This window comes from Salvelinus alpinus, chromosome 21 (assembly GCF_045679555.1).
Source record: "Salvelinus alpinus chromosome 21, SLU_Salpinus.1, whole genome shotgun sequence".
In the NCBI taxonomy this organism is placed as follows: domain Eukaryota; kingdom Metazoa; phylum Chordata; class Actinopteri; order Salmoniformes; family Salmonidae; genus Salvelinus; species Salvelinus alpinus.
Window position 1 is genome coordinate 35,749,316 of NC_092106.1, and position 18,431 is coordinate 35,767,746.

The 18,431-nt window shown below is 42.6% G+C and overlaps 1 protein-coding gene across 3 annotated transcripts in view; it reads right to left on the reverse strand.

Moving 5' to 3' along the window:
- The window catches only part of LOC139548284 (roundabout homolog 1-like), a 407,179-nt gene that overhangs the window by 284,251 nt on the left and 104,497 nt on the right, over nucleotides 1–18,431 (reverse strand). For all 3 annotated transcript variants that reach the window (XM_071357866.1, XM_071357867.1, XM_071357868.1), the window contains one exon: nucleotides 9,333–9,659. In XM_071357866.1, coding sequence (XP_071213967.1) covers nucleotides 9,333–9,659 — 327 coding nt within the window. The remainder of the gene's footprint in view (nucleotides 1–9,332; nucleotides 9,660–18,431) is intronic.

Sequence of the window (18,431 nt, forward strand, 5' to 3'; positions counted from 1 at the left end):
GTGTGTTACATAAGTGTTATAAAAGAGTTCTATTCAAATGTAAGCTTGGATCTCTCTTTCTCTCTCTCTCTCTCTCTCTCTCTCTCGCTCTGACCAAAAGAATAAAGACATGTGAAATGTAATATTATGTCTATATACAGTGTTGTAACAATGAGCAAAAGTACAGAAGGGAAAATAAAAAAAACTGAATGAAATATGAAATCTGAATGAAATATGTGCCTCTAATATGGTCATACTCTCTCTATATATGTATATGTACAGTTGAAGTCAGAAGTTTACATACACCTTAGCCAAATACATTTAAACTCAGTTTTTCAAAATTCCTGACATTTAATCCTATTACAATTCCCTGTCTTAAGTCAGTTAAAATCACTACTTTTATTTTAAGAACGTGAAATGTCACAATAATAGTAGAGAGAAGTATTTATTTCAGCTTTCATTTCTTTCATCACATTCCCAGTGGGTCAGAAGTTTACATACACTCAATTAGTATTTGGTAGCATTGCCTTTAAATTGTTTAACGTGGGTCAAACGTGTCAGGTAGCCTTCCACAAGCTTCCCACAATAAGTTGGGTGAACTTTGGCCCATTCTTCCTGACAGAGCTGGTGTAACTGAGTCAGGTTTGTAGACCTCCTTGCTCGCACATGCTTTTTCAGTTCTGCACACACATTTTCTATAGGATTGAGGTCAGAGCTTTGTGATGGCCACTCCAATAACAAAACTTTGATGTCCTTAAGCCATTTTGCCTCAACTTTGGAAGTATGCTTGGAGTCATTGTCCATTTGGAAGACCCATTTGCGACCAAGCTTTAACTTCCTGACTGATGTCTTGAGATGTTGCTTCAATATATCCACATAATTTTCCTCCCTCATGCCATCTATTTTTTGAAGTGCACCAGTCCCTCCTGCAACAAAGCACCCCCACAACATGATGCTGCCACCCCCGTGCTTTACGGTTGGGATGGTGTTCTTTGGCTTGCAAGCCTCCCCCTTTTCCCTCCAAACATAACGATGGTCATTATGGCCAAACAGTTCTTTTTTGTTTCATCAAACCAGAGGACATTTCTCCAAAAAGTACGATCTTTGTCCCCATGTGCAGTTGCAAACTGTAGTCTGGCATTTTTATGGCAGGTTTGGAGCAGTGGCTTCTTCCTTGCTGAGCGTCCTTTCAGGTTATCATCATAGCACTTGTTTTACTGTGGATATAGATACTTTTGCACCTGTTTCCTCCAGCATCTTCACAAGGTCCTTTGCTGTTGTTCTGGGATTGATTTGCAGTTTTCACACCAAAGTACGTTAGTCTCTAGGAGACAGAACGCGTCTCCTTCCTGAGCGGTATGACGGCTGCGTGGCCCCATGGTGTTTATACTTGAGTACTGAGATCTTGGCTGTTTTCTTTTGATTTTTCCATGATGCCAAGCAAAGAGGCACTGAGTTTGAACGTAGGCCTTGAAATACATCCACAGGTACACCTCCAATTGACTCAAATGATGTCAATTAGTCTATCAGAAGCTTCTAAAGCCATGACATAATTTTCTGGAATTTTAAAGGCACAGTCAACTTAGTGTATGTAAACTTCTGACCCACTAGAATTGTGATACAGTGAATTATAAGTGAAATAGTCTGTCTGTAAACAATTGTTGGTAAAATTATTTGTGTCATGCACAAAGTAGATGTACTAACCGACTTGCCAAAACTATAGTTTGTTAACAAGAAATTTGTGGAGTGGTTGAAAAACGAGTTTTAATGGCTCCAACCTAAGTGTAATTAAACTTCTGACTTCAACTGTACATCTCTCGTTCTCTTTCTCAATGGAGTGACTCAGAACTCCAGAGAGCCATGTCTATCCATGTGTTCATGAGTCCAGCAGTGAGCCCTGTGCTGTGCTGTGCTTGTGTGGTCAGTAGCTCTGTGCAGCCAGCCAGCCAGCTAGGCCACTAGACAAACAGCAGACCCCAGGGTTATATCTCTGTCAAGTGGAGCAGCGTGCCGTCCATTACCTCACTTCACTATCTCACCCACCGACCCTCCAGGCAAACAGGAAGCTATTCTTAGTGCCTCTCAGCACTCTGTAGTATGTACTGTACAATGGGTAAGAGGAAACTACTTTGATACAGCCAAGGTTGATAGTCAACTGTACACAGCACTGCATGTGTGTGTTAGTGTGTGAGAGGAAGAGAGAGAAAGGAGAGAGAAAGGAAAGAGAGAGAGAGAGAGAGAGGGAGAGAGAGAGGGAGAGAGGGAGAGAGAAAGGGAGAGAGAGAGAGAGAGAGAGAGAGAGAGAGAGAGAGAGAGAGAGAGAGAGAGAGAGAGAGAGAGAGAGAGAGAGAGAGAGAGAGAGAGAGAGAGAGAGAGAGAGAGAGAGAGAGAGAGATGATCAAATATACAGACAACAAATTCCAATTGGCTATATTAAAACTCTTTAACATCGTCCTTAGCTCTGGCATCTTCCCCAATATTTGGAACCAAGGACTGATCACCCCAATCCACAAAAGTGGAGACAAATTTGACCCCAATAACTACCGTGGAATATGCGTCAACAGTAACCTTGGAAAAATACTCTGCATTATCATTAACAGCAGACTCGTACATTTCCTCAATGAAAACAATGTACTGAGCAAATGTCAAATTGGCTTTTTACCAAATTACCGTACAACAGACCATGTATTCACCCTACACACCCTAATTGACAACCAAACAAACCAAAACAAAGGCAAAGTCTTCTCATGCTTTGTTGATTTCAAAAAAGCCTTCGACTCAATTTGGCATGAGGGTCTGCTATACAAATTGATGGAAAGTGGTGTTGGGGGTAAAACATACGACATCATAAAATCCATGTACACAAACAACAAGTGTGCGGTTAAAATTGGCAAAAAACACACACATTTCTTCACACAGGGTCGTGGGGTGAGACAGGGATGCAGCTTAAGCCCCACCCTCTTCAACATATATATCAACGAATTGGCGCGGGCACTAGAACAGTCTGCAGCACCCGGTCTCACCCTACTAGAATCCGAAGTCAAATGTCTACTGTTTGCTGATGATCTGGTGCTTCTGTCACCAACCAAGGAGGGCCTACAGCAGCACCTAGATCTTCTGCACAGATTCTGTCAGACCTGGGCCCTGACAGTAAATCTCAGTAAGACCAAAATAATGGTGTTCCAAAAAAGGTCCAGTCGCCAGGACCACAAATTCCATCTAGACACCGTTGCCCTAGAGCACACAAAAAAACTATACATACCTCGGCCTAAACATCAGCACCACAGGTAGCTTCCACAGAGCTGTGAACGATCTGAGAGACAAGGCAAGAAGGGCATTCTATGCCATCAAAAGGAACATAAATTTCAACATACCAATTAGGATCTGGCTAAAAATACTTGAATCAGTCATAGAGCCCATTGCCCTTTATGGTTGTGAGGTCTGGGGTCCGCTCACCAACCAAGATTTCACAAAATGGGACAAACACCAAATTGAGACTCTGCATGCAGAATTCTGCAAAAATATCCTCCGTGTACAACGTAGAACACCAAATAATGCATGCAGAGCAGAATTAGGCCGATACCCACTAATTATCAAAATCCAGAAAAGAGACGTTAAATTCTACAACCACCTAAAAGGAAGCGATTCCCAAACCTTCCATAACAAAGCCATCACCTACAGAGAGATGAACCTGGAGATGAGTCCCCTAAGCAAGCTGGTCCTAGGGCTCTGTTCACAAACACAAACACACCCCACAGAGCCCCAGGACAACAGCACAATTAGACCCAACCAAATCATGAGAAAACAAAAAGATAATTACTTGACACATTGGAAAGAATTAACAAAAAAACAGAGCAAACTAGAATGCTATTTGGCCCTAAACAGAGAGTATACAGTGGCAGAATACCTAACCACTGTGACTGACCCAAACTTAAGGAAAGCTTTGACTATGTACAGACTCAGTGAGCATAGCCTTGCTATTGAGAAAGGCCGCCGTAGGCAGACATGGCTCTCAAGAGAAGACAGGCTATGTGCTCACTGCCCACAAAATGAGGTGGAAACTGAGCTGCACTTCCTAACCTCCTGCCCAATGTATGACCATATTAGAGAGACATATTTCCCTCAGATTACACAGATCCACAAAGAATTCGAAAACAAATCCAATTTTGATAAACTCCCATATCTACTGGGTGAAATTCCACAGTGTGCCATCACAGCAGCAAGATTTGTGACCTGTTGCCACAAGAAAAGGGCAACCAGTGAAGAACAAACACCATTGTAAATACAACCCATATTTATGTTTATTTATTTTAACTTGTGTGCTTTAACCATTTGTACATTGTTACAACACTGCATATATATAATATGACATTTGTAATGTCTTTATTGTTTTGAAATTTCTGTATGTGTAATGTTTACTGTTCATTTTTATTGTTTATTTGACTTCTGTATATTATCTACCTCACTTGCTTTGGCAATGTTAACACATGTTTCCCATGCCAATAAAGCCCCTTGAATTGAATTGAATTGAATTTAATTGAGAGAGAGAGAGAGAGAGAGAGAGAGAGAGAGAGAGAGAGAGAGAGAGAGAGAGAGAGAGAGAGAGAGAGAGAGAGAGAGAGAGAGAGAGAGAGAGAGAGAGAGAGAGAGGGGGCAGAGAAGGAGATAAAAGGGAGAAGGAGATATTCTTTTCATTGGCACCTACACAGTGTTGACACATTAACACACAGTAAAAAGTGAGAGATGAGGATAATGGTCGGCCCTTTGGAAGACTGTCTCTAGAATACCTTTGCTTTCTATTTCGTTAAGTCTAAAACTGTTTCTGGCTTTGATCCTTGTTTTAACAGCTGCAGTTAAAAAAAAACAGAGTTCCATGTTTTGAGTAAAAAAAGCATAAAAAACTGGGGTGGGGAATTTTTGTCATTCTTTGAAAGGCAGCTGGATACTGTACATTACTTAATGTGGCCTGCAGTGCAGTCAGAGGATTTTAGCCTGCTAGAGAGCAGGTTCAGTCAGCCAGTCAGTCAGCCAGTCAGCCAACCAGTCAGTCAGTCAGTCCTCTCTGTAGTTAAACAGTACATCTCTATCTCTCTTTGCTCTCCATGCTATTAAACAGGAACAAAGCTGTCTTATTACTTGGCGTCTCCATTACAAATACAAAGCAAACATCAATAGAGAGAGAATTAATCCCACCTTGAGCCTGTGTGAGTATAGATAGTACAGTACAGTATAGTATAGTATAGTACACTATAATATAGTACATTATAGAATAGTACAGTATAATATAGTACACTATAGTATAGTACATTATAGAATAGTACAGTATAGTATAGTACAGTACAGTATAGTACATTACACTATAGTATAGAACAGCATAGTATAGTACATCATAGTACAGTACAGCATAGTATATTATAGTATAGCAATGCATAGTATAGTACATTATAGTTTAGTACACTATAGTATAGCACATTATAGTATAGTACAGTATAGTATAGCGCACTATAGTATAGTATAGTACAGCATAGTATAGTACAATATATTATAGTACACTATAGTGTAGTACAGTATAGTATAGTGAACTATGGTATAGAACATCATAGTATAGTACAGCATAGTACACTACAGCATAGTATAGTATATTATGGTATAGCAAGGCATAGTATAGTACAGTATAGCATAGTACATACTAGTACAGTACACTATATTATAGTACATTATAGTATAGTACAGTATAGTATATCACGCTATATTATAGTACAGTATAGTACAATATAGTATAGTATACGATATTATAGCACACTATAGTATAGTACAGTACGGTATATTATAGTACAGTACGGTATAGTATAGAACATATAGTATAGTACTGTAGTATAGCACACTATAGTATAGTATATTATATACTTGTATATTTATTTTTATTTAACCGTATTTAACTAGGCAATTACAGTATATTATAAACTGGGTGGTTCAAGCTCTGAATGCTGATTGGCTGAAAGCCGTGGTATATCATATCGTATACCATGTGTATGACAAAAAACATTTATTTTTACTGTTCTAATTACGTTGGCAACCAGTTCATAATAGCAATAAGTCACCTCAGAGGTTTGTGGTATATGGTCAATATACCACGGCTAAGGGCTGAATCCCTTAATACAGGTTAAATAAAAAAAGAATAAAACAATCCATAAGAACAGCCCTTAGCCCTGGTATATTGGCCATATACCACACCCCTCATGCCTTATTGTTTAAGTATAGTATAGTATACAGTAATATAGTATAGAATAAACACGACTACCATGATTCATGGTGAATGCATTAACCCTGTCTATATTAAGAGGGTGGGATGGAGAGATTGCGGCTCTGTACTGTGTGTCATTAATGATAAACCAAACAAACTGGGTTAGCTCGCCCCAGCCTGGCAAAACATGACTTTTTTGAAACTTGGATTATGTTTACAGTTGCTCGAGTGTAGGAGAACTGTAAAAGCCAGGTCATCAGAATAACAGTGTATAGAAATTGTGTTTTTTTGCTTTTAGATTCTTGCAGGGCTCTGAGAGCTTGGTAGAGTAAACACTGTTAATGCTTTACCTTCCTTCTCTGGGGTTTCATGAACTCACCGTGGAATTAGCCAATAAATCCTTGGAATAAAACGCTAAAATGGCAAATGGATAAACTAGGATAAATTTGAGATTTGGCTAACATTTTTCAGCAAACACAAGCATGCAAAGTCCAAATAATGTTTTTAAAAGGCCTGTATACTCAGTCCATGGCACGTAGGGTACTCTGTCCCCGTCCTGAAGTTTAAACAAGGTCTTGTAAAAGCGCAGTGCTTAGTTTTCTCTGCTCTCCCCTTCTCTCTCCTGCAGGGTTCTATTCTGGTTGCTCTGACAACAAAATGATATGTGGGGGAGTGTGAGCGGTAGAGAATGGTGGTCAGAGAAACAGAGAGAGACAGAGTGAGACAGCGAGAGAGGGCTGCTGCTCAGAACCTTGTCATTATGGGTCCTTTTGAACCTGGTCCAGAATAAGCAGCCCAGTGCTGTGGGCAGGGCCAGGCCAGCCACTGTCTCTACTCTGGCCTGGACCGCTCCAGTCCTGCTACCATCCTGCTCCAGCCAAGCCTCTTGTTCTTCTACTTGAAGAACCCACCTCTGAAATAAATACCCTATATCGTCCACTTTTGGGTAGAATATTTTTAGCATTCCAATTTATGGAAAGTGGGGCCCTGTTTGACTCTCTGTTTATTTTCCTTGACATTTCTATTTGATGTATTCATTGGGAGGCCTTCAGTCTTTCTGAAGGCAGGCCTCAAACCATGCAGGGTGAGTGACTGAGTGGATAAAAGACAGCAGAGGAACAGTCATCAGTTTGGGGCAGCAGAGCCTGACTCTGGGGTGAGATCTAAGAGGAGATGAGGACATGACACCGTCCCCGCCACCACTAACACACAGAGTATGGTTTCAGCTGCGCTCTTCCATGACCAACCCACTGCTACTATATCCCCATGGTCCTCCCATGGTACCAGGCTCTTCTGTGACCAACCCACTGCTACTATATCCCCATGGTCCTCCCATGGTACCAGGCTCTTCCATGACCAACCCACTGCTACTATATCCCCATGGTCCTCCCATGGTACCAGGCTCTTCCATGACCAACCCACTGCTACTATATCCCCATGGTCCTCCCATGGTACCAGGCTCTTCCATGACCAACCCACTGCTACTATATCCCCATGGTCCTCCCATGGTACCAGGCTCTTCCGTGACCAACCCACTGCTACTATACCCCCATGGTCCTCCCATGGTACCAGGCTCTTCCGTGACCAACCCACTGCTACTATATCCCCATGGTCCTCCCATGGTACCAGGCTCTTCCGTGACCAACCCACTGCTACTATATCCCCATGGTCCTCCCATGGTACCAGGCTCTTCTGTGACCAACCCACTGCTACTATATCCCCATGGTCCTCCCATGGTACCAGGCTCTTCTGTGACCAACAGACTGCTACTATATCCCCATGGTCCTCCCATGGTACCAGGCTCTCCCATTTCAAAGGCAGAGGCCTTGAAAGCAACACTTGAATCCTTTTTTATTCATCTTTTTAATTATGGCTATTTCAATTATCTTGAATTACTGCTCTGTTGTAGTACACACCTGATAGTACATCAAGAGTTATAAATATACACATCATCCACAACCAAATACTGAGAAAGTATAGTAACTCCACAGCTGACATACAGAATGTATCTTGCCTGCTCATGTAGCCTTTAGTATTCATCCCCACTCCCCTACACACCATCAGATCCTCCCCTCAAGCCCCAGTCACCAGCACCCGTAAAAAGACCACCGCCCATCCCCCGAACCCCTCTCTTTCGATTAGATTACAATGAGGGCCTTGGTGACAGCTCCTGGGCATGCTTGAGAAGCGGTTGATATCTGAGATCCTCTTCTCAATGTTCCCTCTCCAGACAGCACAGATAATATGTCTAAGAGCTGACCTCAGACTAGCCAGTAGAGACACAGTACAGATAACATGGCTAAGAGCTGAACTCAGACCAGCCAGTAGAGACACAGTACAGATAACATGGCTAAGATCTGACCTCAGAAACCAACCAGCCTTGAGGACAAATTTGTCAACACAGAGCACCAATCATTATGCTAAGAGTTAAATGAATAAGCAGTGGTGTCCGTCCTCTTTCTATGTACTGTATATTATTCACTGTCTATTTGTTTGAAAGCTTTTAGTCCCAAACCTTTCAGCGTAGTCACTGACCCTCACAATGATGGAATGCCCCATCCACATCAAAGCAGGTCCATCATTAAGACCATCTAGCAGGCAATAAAGAGGAGCTCCACTAGTCTAGTCTACAACCAAGGAAACAACTGAGGTAACTCTCTCTACTAAAAGATGACCAAACACAGATACAATGACTGAACTGATTTGTGTATAAAAACTCTGATCCATCTCCCTGACAAACACCAGAGCTAGAAGGACAACAGAAAGCACTTTGTTCCTATTGTAGCTCCTGACCCCCTACCAAGGGCCCTTTACAGGAGCACCCCCCCCCCCCCTGGGATGCTCAGGCCAATCTGCCCCCAGGACTGGGCCTACTGGGGCAAATGGGCCAAACACATCCTGAACCATCTCCTGTGAGATTATCCAACTCAATGAGCACATTGAGGGGGGAAATAGAGTAGGAAACTGGAGTCTTCTATTCAGCCCCAGCTCCAGTCTAAACCCCCTTCTCTTCCATTCACACCGAAGCCAGAGGCTCAGAGGCCCAGAGGCCCAGAGGCCCAGAGGCCCAAGAGGAAATAAGAAAAGCCCCAACATGAGCTGCACTTACATGCTACTTCCAACGAGGCGTTGTGGCTGATGGCTTCTCCTAGGTAGTTGCGGGCGACGCAGACGTAGGAGCCCTCATCCGGTTTGGAACGTCGTCCGTGGACGATACGTAGGAAGAAGAGGGAGCCGCTGGGCAGCAGCATGCGTTGAGATCGAGGGTTGTCCCGGTCCGTTTCTACCCGCTCCCCGTCCTTGTACCACTCCACCGTAGGGCTGGGCCGCCCCTCTGCCTTGCAGTTGAGGGTGGCGGGCTCCCCCTTGGACACGATCAGGTCAGATGGGTGCTCTACGATCCGGGGTGGGGAGTCCTCCTGGCGCAGACGGGATCCTGGGAAGATAAGAGGAAAGAGAGTTGAGAACACTATATTTTAGGGGTCAACAGGCCAGCTAGGACTCTTTACCCTATCCTTAACTAGTGCTGTAAAGTACTTCAATAAAAATACTTGAAAGTACTACTTAAGTAGTTTTTGGGGGCTTCTGTACTTTTCTATACTATTTATATTTTTGACAACTTTTATATTTATTTCAAGAAAATTATGTGATTTTTATTCCATACATTTTCCCTGACAGCCATTTTGAATGCTTAGAAGGACAGGGAAATGGTCTAATTCACACACTTATCAAGAGAACATCCCCGTTCATCCCTACTGCCTCTGATCTGGCAGACACACTAAACACACATGCTTCATTGTAAATGATATCTTAGAGTTGGAGTGTGCCTCTGGCTATCAGTAAAATAAGAAAAACAAGAAAATGGCGCTGCCTGGTTTGCTTAATATAAGGTATTTGAAATAATTTATACTTTTAATTTTAATACTTAAGTATATTTTAGCAATTTAATTTGCTTTTGATACTTAAGTATATTTAAAACCAAATACTTTTATTAAAGTAGTGAAAGTTACTTTCACTTTTACTTGAGTCATTTTCTATTAAGGTATCTTTGACTGACTGACTGATCTTTGACTGACTGACTGGCTGCATCACCGCCTGGTATGGCAACTGCTCGGTATCCGACTGCAAGGCTCTACAGAGGGTAGTGTGTACGGCCCAGTACATCACTGGGGCCAAGATTCCTGCCATCCAGGTCCTCTATACCAGGCAGTGTCAGAGGAAAGCCCAAAAAATTGTCAAAGACTCCAGCCACCCTAGTCATAGACTGTTCGCTCTGCTGCCGCACGGCAAGTAGTGCCGGAGCGCCAAGTCTATGACCAAAAGGTTCCTTAACAGCTTCTATCCCCAAGCCATAAGACTCCTGAACAGTTCATCAAAGGGCTACCTGGATAATTTGCTTTGACCTCCTTTTTTTACGCTGCTGCTACTCTCTGTTTGTTATCTATACATAGTCCCTTTACCTCTACTTACATGTACATATTACATCAATTACATCGACTAACCTGTAGCCCGCACATTGACTCGGTACCAGTACCACCTGTATATAGCCTTAGTTATTGTTATTTTATTGTGTTACTTTTTTAAACTTTGGTTTATTTAGTAAATATGTTGTTAACTCTTATTTTTCTTAAAACTCCATTGTTGGTTAAGGGCTTGCAAGTAAGCATTTCACAGTAAGTTCTACACCTGTTGTATTCAGCCTTTCACAGTAAGTTCTACACCTGTTGTATTCAGCCTTTCACAGTAAGTTATACACCTGTTGTATTCAGCCTTTCACAGTAAGTTCTACACCTGTTGTATTCATCCTTTCACAGTAAGTTATACACCTGTTGTATTCAGCATTTCACAGTAAGTTCTACACCTGTTGTATTCAGCCTTTCACAGTAAGTTCTACACCTGTTGTATTCAGCATTTCACAGTAAGTTCTACACCTGTTGTATTCAGCCTTTCACAATAAGTTCTACACCTGTTGTATTCAGCATTTCACAGTAAGTTCTACACCTGTTGTATTCAGCATTTCACAGTAAGTTCTACACCTGTTGTATTCAGCATTTCACAGTAAGTTCTACACCTGTTGTATTCATTCTTTCACAGTAAGGTCTACACCTTTTGTATTCGGCACATGTGACAAATTAAATCAAATTTGATTTACTTTTACTCAAGTCTGACAATGGGGAACTTTTTCCACCACTATCCTTAACACTATTACATCATCTGTATGTGTATGTGTAACTCTGAAGATGACATGACAATAAATGAATTGTGATGCATAGGAACAGAGAGAAACGGTAGCAGGTTATGTAAGTAAGAAATCCTAGGCAGGTGCTGATGATACGCGCAACAGCAGAGAGCAGTTCAACAACAAGTCTCAGAGTGATGTCACACTGTCATTACATAATACAGTAACTTAAGGGCTGAGCAATGCTACAGTAACTTGTCCTTTAGAGCTGAGCAATGCTACAGTAACTTGTCCTTTAGAGCTGAACAATGCTACAGTAACTTGTCCTTTAGAGCTGAGCAATGCTACAGTAACTTGTCCTTTAGAGCTGAGCAATGCTACAGTAACTTGTCCTTTAGAGCTGAGCAATGCTACCGTAACTTGTCCTTTAGAGCTGAGCAATGCTACAGTAACTTGTCCTTTAGAGATGAGCAATGCTACAGTAACTTGTCCTTTAGAGCTGAGCAATGCTACAGTAACTTGTCCTTTAGAGCTGAGCAATGCTACCGTAACTTGTCCTTTAGAGCTGAGCAATGCTACAGTAACTTGTCCTTTAGAGCTGAGCAATGCTACAGTAACTTGTCCTTTAGAGATGAGCAATGCTACAGTAACTTGTCCTTTAGAGCTGAGCAATGCTACCGTAACTTGTCCTTTAGAGCTGAGCAATGCTACAGTAACTTGTCCTTTAGAGCTGAGCAATGCTACAGTAACTTGTCCTTTAGAGCTGAGCAATGCTACAGTAACTTGTCCTTTAGAGCTGAGTAATGCTACAGTAACTTGTCCTTTATAGCTGAGCAATGCTACAGTAACTTGTCCTTTATAGCTGAGCAATGCTACCGTAACTTGTCCTTTAGAGCTGAACAATGCTACAGTAACTTGTCCTTTAGAGCTGAGCAATGCTACAGTAACTTGTCCTTTAGAGCTGAGCAATGCTACAGTAACTTGTCCTTTAGAGCTGAGTAATGCTACAGTAACTTGTCCTTTATAGCTGAGTAATGCTACAGTAACGTGTCCTTTATAGCTGAGCAATGCTACAGTAACTTGTCCTTTATAGCTGAGCAATGCTACAGTAACTTGTCCTTTAGAGCTGAGCAATGCTACAGTAACTTGTCCTTTAGAGCTGAGCAATGCTACAGTAACTTGTCCTTTAGAGCTGAGCAATGCTACAGTAACTTGTCCTTTAGAGCTGAGTAATGCTACAGTAACTTGTCCTTTATAGCTGAGTAATGCTACAGTAACTTGTCCTTTATAGCTGAGCAATGCTACAGTAACTTGTCCTTTATAGCTGAGCAATGCTACAGTAACTTGTCCTTTAGAGCTGAGCAATGCTACAGTAACTTGTCCTTTAGAACTAAGCAATGCTACAGTAACTTGTCCTTTATAGCTGAGCAATGCTACAGTAACTTGTCCTTTAGAGCTGAGCAATGCTACAGTAACTTGTCCTTTAGAGCTGAGTAATGCTACAGTAACTTGTCCTTTAGAGCTGAGTAATACTACAGTAACTTGTCCTTTAGAGCTGAGCAATGCTACAGTAACTTGTCCTTTAGAGCTGAGCAATGCTACAGTAACTTGTCCTTTATAGCTGAGTAATGCTACAGTAACTTGTCCTTTATAGCTGAGCAATGCTACAGTAACTTGTCCTTTATAGCTGAGCAATGCTACAGTAACTTGTCCTTTAGAGCTGAGCAATGCTACAGTAACTTGTCCTTTAGAGCTGAGTAATGCTACAGTAACTTGTCCTTTATAGCTGAGCAATGCTACAGTAACTTGTCCTTTATAGCTGAGCAATGCTACAGTAACTTGTCCTTTAGAGCTGAACAATGCTACAGTAACTTGTCCTTTATAGCTGAGCAATGCTACAGTAACTTGTCCTTTAGAGCTGAGCAATGCTACAGTAACTTGTCCTTTAGAGCTGAGTAATGCTACAGTAACTTGTCCTTTATAGCTGAGTAATGCTACAGTAACTTGTCCTTTAGAGCTGAGTAATGCTACAGTAACTTGTCCTTTAGAGCTGAGTAATGCTACAGTAACTTGTCCTTTAGAGCTGAGCAATGCTACAGTAACTTGTCCTTTAGAGCTGAGCAATGCTACAGTAACTTGTCCTTTATAGCTGAGCAATGCTACAGTAACTTGTCCTTTAGAGCTGAGCAATGCTACAGTAACTTGTCCTTTAGAGCTGAGCAATGCTACAGTAACTTGTCCTTTAGAGCTGAGCAATGCTACCGTAACTTGTCCTTTAGAGCTGAGCAATGCTACAGTAACTTGTCCTTTAGAGCTGAGTAATGCTACAGTAACTTGTCCTTTATAGCTGAGCAATGCTACAGTAACTTGTCCTTTAGAGCTGAGCAATGCTACAGTAACTTGTCCTTTAGAGCTGAGCAATGCTACAGTAACTTGTCCTTTAGAGCTGAGCAATGCTACAGTAACTTGTCCTTTAGAGCTGAGCAATGCTACCGTAACTTGTCCTTTAGAGCTGAGCAATGCTACAGTAACTTGTCCTTTAGAGCTGAGTAATGCTACAGTAACTTGTCCTTTATAGCTGAGCAATGCTACAGTAACTTGTCCTTTAGAGCTGAGCAATGCTACAGTAACTTGTCCTTTAGAGCTGAACAATGCTACAGTAACTTCTCCTTTAAAGCCTTTCATTACATACAGTAACGTCTCCTTTAAAGCCTTTCATTACATACAGTAATGTCTCCTGCTGAGCAACGCAATGCTCCAGTTATGTACCCCTGTCATTTCCCACATCAAAGACATGAGGCAGAAATGAGAGGGGGAGAGATAAGAAGAGCAAGAACAGACACACCTTACAGCTTTGTGTCAATCAACGTGTATTTAGCAGACGCTTTTATCGAAATGAATGGATGGCAGCAGTGGGAACGTAACCCACAATCCAAGGTGTTGCACGCACCATGCTCTATAGACTGAGCCACACAGGACCACATCAGTAGAGACCCAGTGGAACCCACTAGAAGCTAATACATGAGGCAACACAAAGGCAGCAACATGGCAGCCAGTGGCTGTAAACGCTAATGACATGTCAGGTCTTTACTGCTGCTCTGAGACCAGTGAGCTGTGGCTATCAGACCTGCTTTAAATGCAAATGAGCATGATGTCGTTAATGCCTGAGGGATAGAAGATGGCACGTCTGTGTGTGTGTCTCCAACCCTGCACCCCGTATCTCCCCACATAGGCCTTTGGAGCCCATTCAGCACCAATTAAAGGGAGCTGGGACTAATTGGCGGTACAGGGCCACAATTAATTTACCCAGCATCCCGTGGACTTGCCACACTGCCTCATCTGTGCCCTCTCTTCTCCACCCATCCCCCCATTCCCCCTAATACATGGTGCTGAGAGAGCATCTTCCTGCGGTGGGCCGTGATTAGAGGGAAGTCAGCAGAATGGGAGGCAGGCGACGCCGGGTCAATATGAATCACTACTACTCAAACAGGAGCCAATGGAACATCATTAACACACTACCCCAAAAATACAGAGTAGACTCACTATACCCCATTCACTCATTACCACTCCCTTACCGCAGCCTTTATTATGGTGCTATGTTGCTTGTACTGTGTCTTTACTGTTCATGTGGAATATTGGTTGTCCACCGTGGAGGAGGAAATGGAGATAGTGAAGTCTGTATGATAAGGCAGTAAGGTGAAGCAATATCATTGTAACAGTGTTGTGAAAGTAATTCCTACTAGAGAACGACCAATATGGATTTGTTAGGGTCGATGTCTATACCAATTTTTGGGAGTCAAGGAGGCCGATACTTTATGCCGATATTCAATACCATTACATTTGAAAATTCCGATGACAGAATTTCCCAGAGACGTCCGTGTATGCATTAATGCATACATTTTAAAATCAAACAATACATTAGAATTGTTTTCTGTAATCTAACTATACACCAACATCATGGTAATAATGTTGTTTGAATGGTAAATCTCTTGATGAACTGGATGAATATGGCATAGCCCTATTCACAATACAGGCAGGAGTGCATGCATTGAGTTATTGAGCTTGTTTAGGCTGATCAGTGGAGTCTAGGGTGCTACAGATGACAAACAATATGTTTGACTTCCATTTGGGACTTATATTAGCCTACCGATCAACAACATTTGCATAGAAGCATCACTTCAGCATGTCACGCTTGTATGGAAGGACATGATATAGGCCAGGGTACTTACGTACTATTTGAGAAGGTCTGGTCACACAAATTACCGGCTGGATAATGTAATTTATTGGCGTAAAAAGGTTAGTTATCATAATCTTTGCTAACAGGTCACATAGCTATCTGCTAACTAGCTATCTTATTTATTGCATGCGTGTCCGGGCAGGTCAACATGAGCCTTATTGTTAGTGAATTCAATAAACTAATATTTGCAACAGAAGTTTGATTTTGGACACTGTGTCAATTCATAAATTCCTCAATACTGCACCTTTCTGTTTGAGAATGAACTAGCTTGCTACTGCTGCAGTTTTGCTATGTAGAGGGTCTATCGGCAAAGCTGAAGAGTCGATAGCTGATAGACTTGAAAAGGCCAATATCGGCCTAATATATCGTCTCGGCCAATTATCGGTCATTCTCTAATTCCTACACTGGTTTTTACTGATGAGTGGGTATTACTGTAATTATTAGGGAGTTTCACTTCTGAAGAGATGCTCAGGGAGTTATTACTGCATGTCTGTGTGTGGGTGTTACAGAGAGATACAGAGAGATACAGAGAGAAACACCCACACCCAGAGCAAAAAGCTAATCTATTCCTCCATCTCACATTTTATAAAGCCCACAGTAAAACATGTAAGCGTCCGTCTCAGATGTTTAAGCCCGTTGCATCTTTCTGTCTGAGCCACTCCTAATTAACCACCATTAATTAGTAACCTGCTCCCATCGCAGCCCTTTGATCCTGCAGCCTGCATGCTAACCAGGCTAGCGCGGCCCAGCCCTTTGGTCAGACAGCACATAATCAGGGGTAAGCGGTACGCTAACACCCCTCGCTAGGCTATACATCCAAGACTCTGCCGCCGCCCAACACCCACCACAGCCCTTCACCAGAGAACACAGGCATGCCTGTATGTTTTATTAAACAGGCCTTTGAAGAGCTCTGCAGTCTATCTGCCTGCTCTCCCCTCCCCCATTGATTTATTTTCTGCTTAATTTAAAGCCGTCTGAAGCCAGGGGTTTGAGGGTGTACTATTAAACATTTAGATTGGCCAAAATGTTGGGGAGAGCTGTGTGTTAGTCAGTGTTTTTCTCTCCTGGCTTCCTGGCTGTTTACGGCTGCAGTTCACTTTCCATCTTCTTGATTAAGGCTTAGAATTGATCTGATGTTTTTACTAACAAGTTGTTTTCGGGAGATTTGAATGGAAGATAACATGAGTATACATTTACATTTAAGTATATGAGTATGCTCATGCTTGGACTAAAGGCATTCAAGTGAGATGTGAGTGAGGCCATTAGCATCTGTGTGAACGTGCATGTATGTTTGTTCACATATCAGTTACACAGTATTAGTGTTGGAAAGATGTTTGACAGACACGTTGGTGAGGGGGAGGTGGCGTCACTAATCCCTCCCCAGGGGTGAACACTGTCTCTGTGTGTGTCTCTCTGTGTGTGCGTGTGTATGTGTGCGTGCGTGCGTGCGTGTGTGTATGACTTTACTTCCCAAAGTCAGTGAACCTCTGTGTGTCACAGACAGTGTCTCTGACGCTGGTTACTTCAGCTCCATTACCCCTTACCAGGAAGAGAAAGGGCCCATGGAGGGTGAGGGATTACTTAGTCATGGGAGAATCACTCCTACGCCCCCTCTACAGGTGTGTGCTTTCAACAGACTGACAGGGAGCTAACCTCCCTCCACCACTGTAACACACACACACACACACACACACACACACACACACACACACACACACACACACACACACACACACACACACACACACACACACACACACACACACACACACACACACACACACACACACACACACACACACACACACACACACACACACACACACACACACACAGGCCAAACAGATAGAAACAGGAGAAGCAGTGTGCAGTCCACTGATATACTGTAACAGCCAATTCAACTCTTTCTTTAGAATACCTCCACCCGCCTCTCTCCTCCTCTTTCCTCCACCCTCTTCTCCTCTACTCTCCTCTCCCTTCATCTTACCCCCCTCCTCTCATTCTTCCCCTCCACTCCTCTCCTCTCTCCTGACATAGAATGTGAGATGAACTAATATGATCCACAGCCTCACCAGTGGGCTGCTGGGAATTCTGCTGCTAGCATCTGATCGATTGGTGCCTCAGGCAAGATTCTTCTATTTGTTTTAACCCTCTCTTTCTCTGGCACACAATCTACTCTAATCACACACAAGCACATACACACCATACGCACGCACACGCACACACACACATACACAAATTTAACACACTAGAGATGAGCTTGAGGGAGGCTGGGGCTCAATATGGAGGTAATTAAAAAAACTACAATCCTCTGTGATGATCCTGCTCTCTAACTTAAAAAGTCCCTTAGTAATGACCAACACACCAACGAACCCAGTAGTAACTGTTACCAGATCCACCCAGAGAAGAGAGCAGTCTGAACCCCTTCTGATCTAACATGCCCCAGTCTACTAGACCTTTCCTCAAACACTCTCTGCTCACCAGTAGTCTCTGAGTAACTCCTATGGTCTTTCTCTTTCAACTGGAACAATACAAAACAAACCAGTAAAAGGCTGCATATTATTGATTCATATAAAGTTGGCTGTCCTGATCTGACACATTGATGAAACCAAGACTGAAGCGACACGTCTGGAAGAAACCTGGCACCATCCCTAAGGGAAGCATGGTTTTATTTCAGCAGCAGGGACTGGGAGACTAGTCAGGATCGAGGGAAAGATGAACGGAGCAAAGTACAGAGAGATCCTTGATGAAAACCTTCTCCAGAGCGCTCAGGACCTCAGACTGGGGTGAAG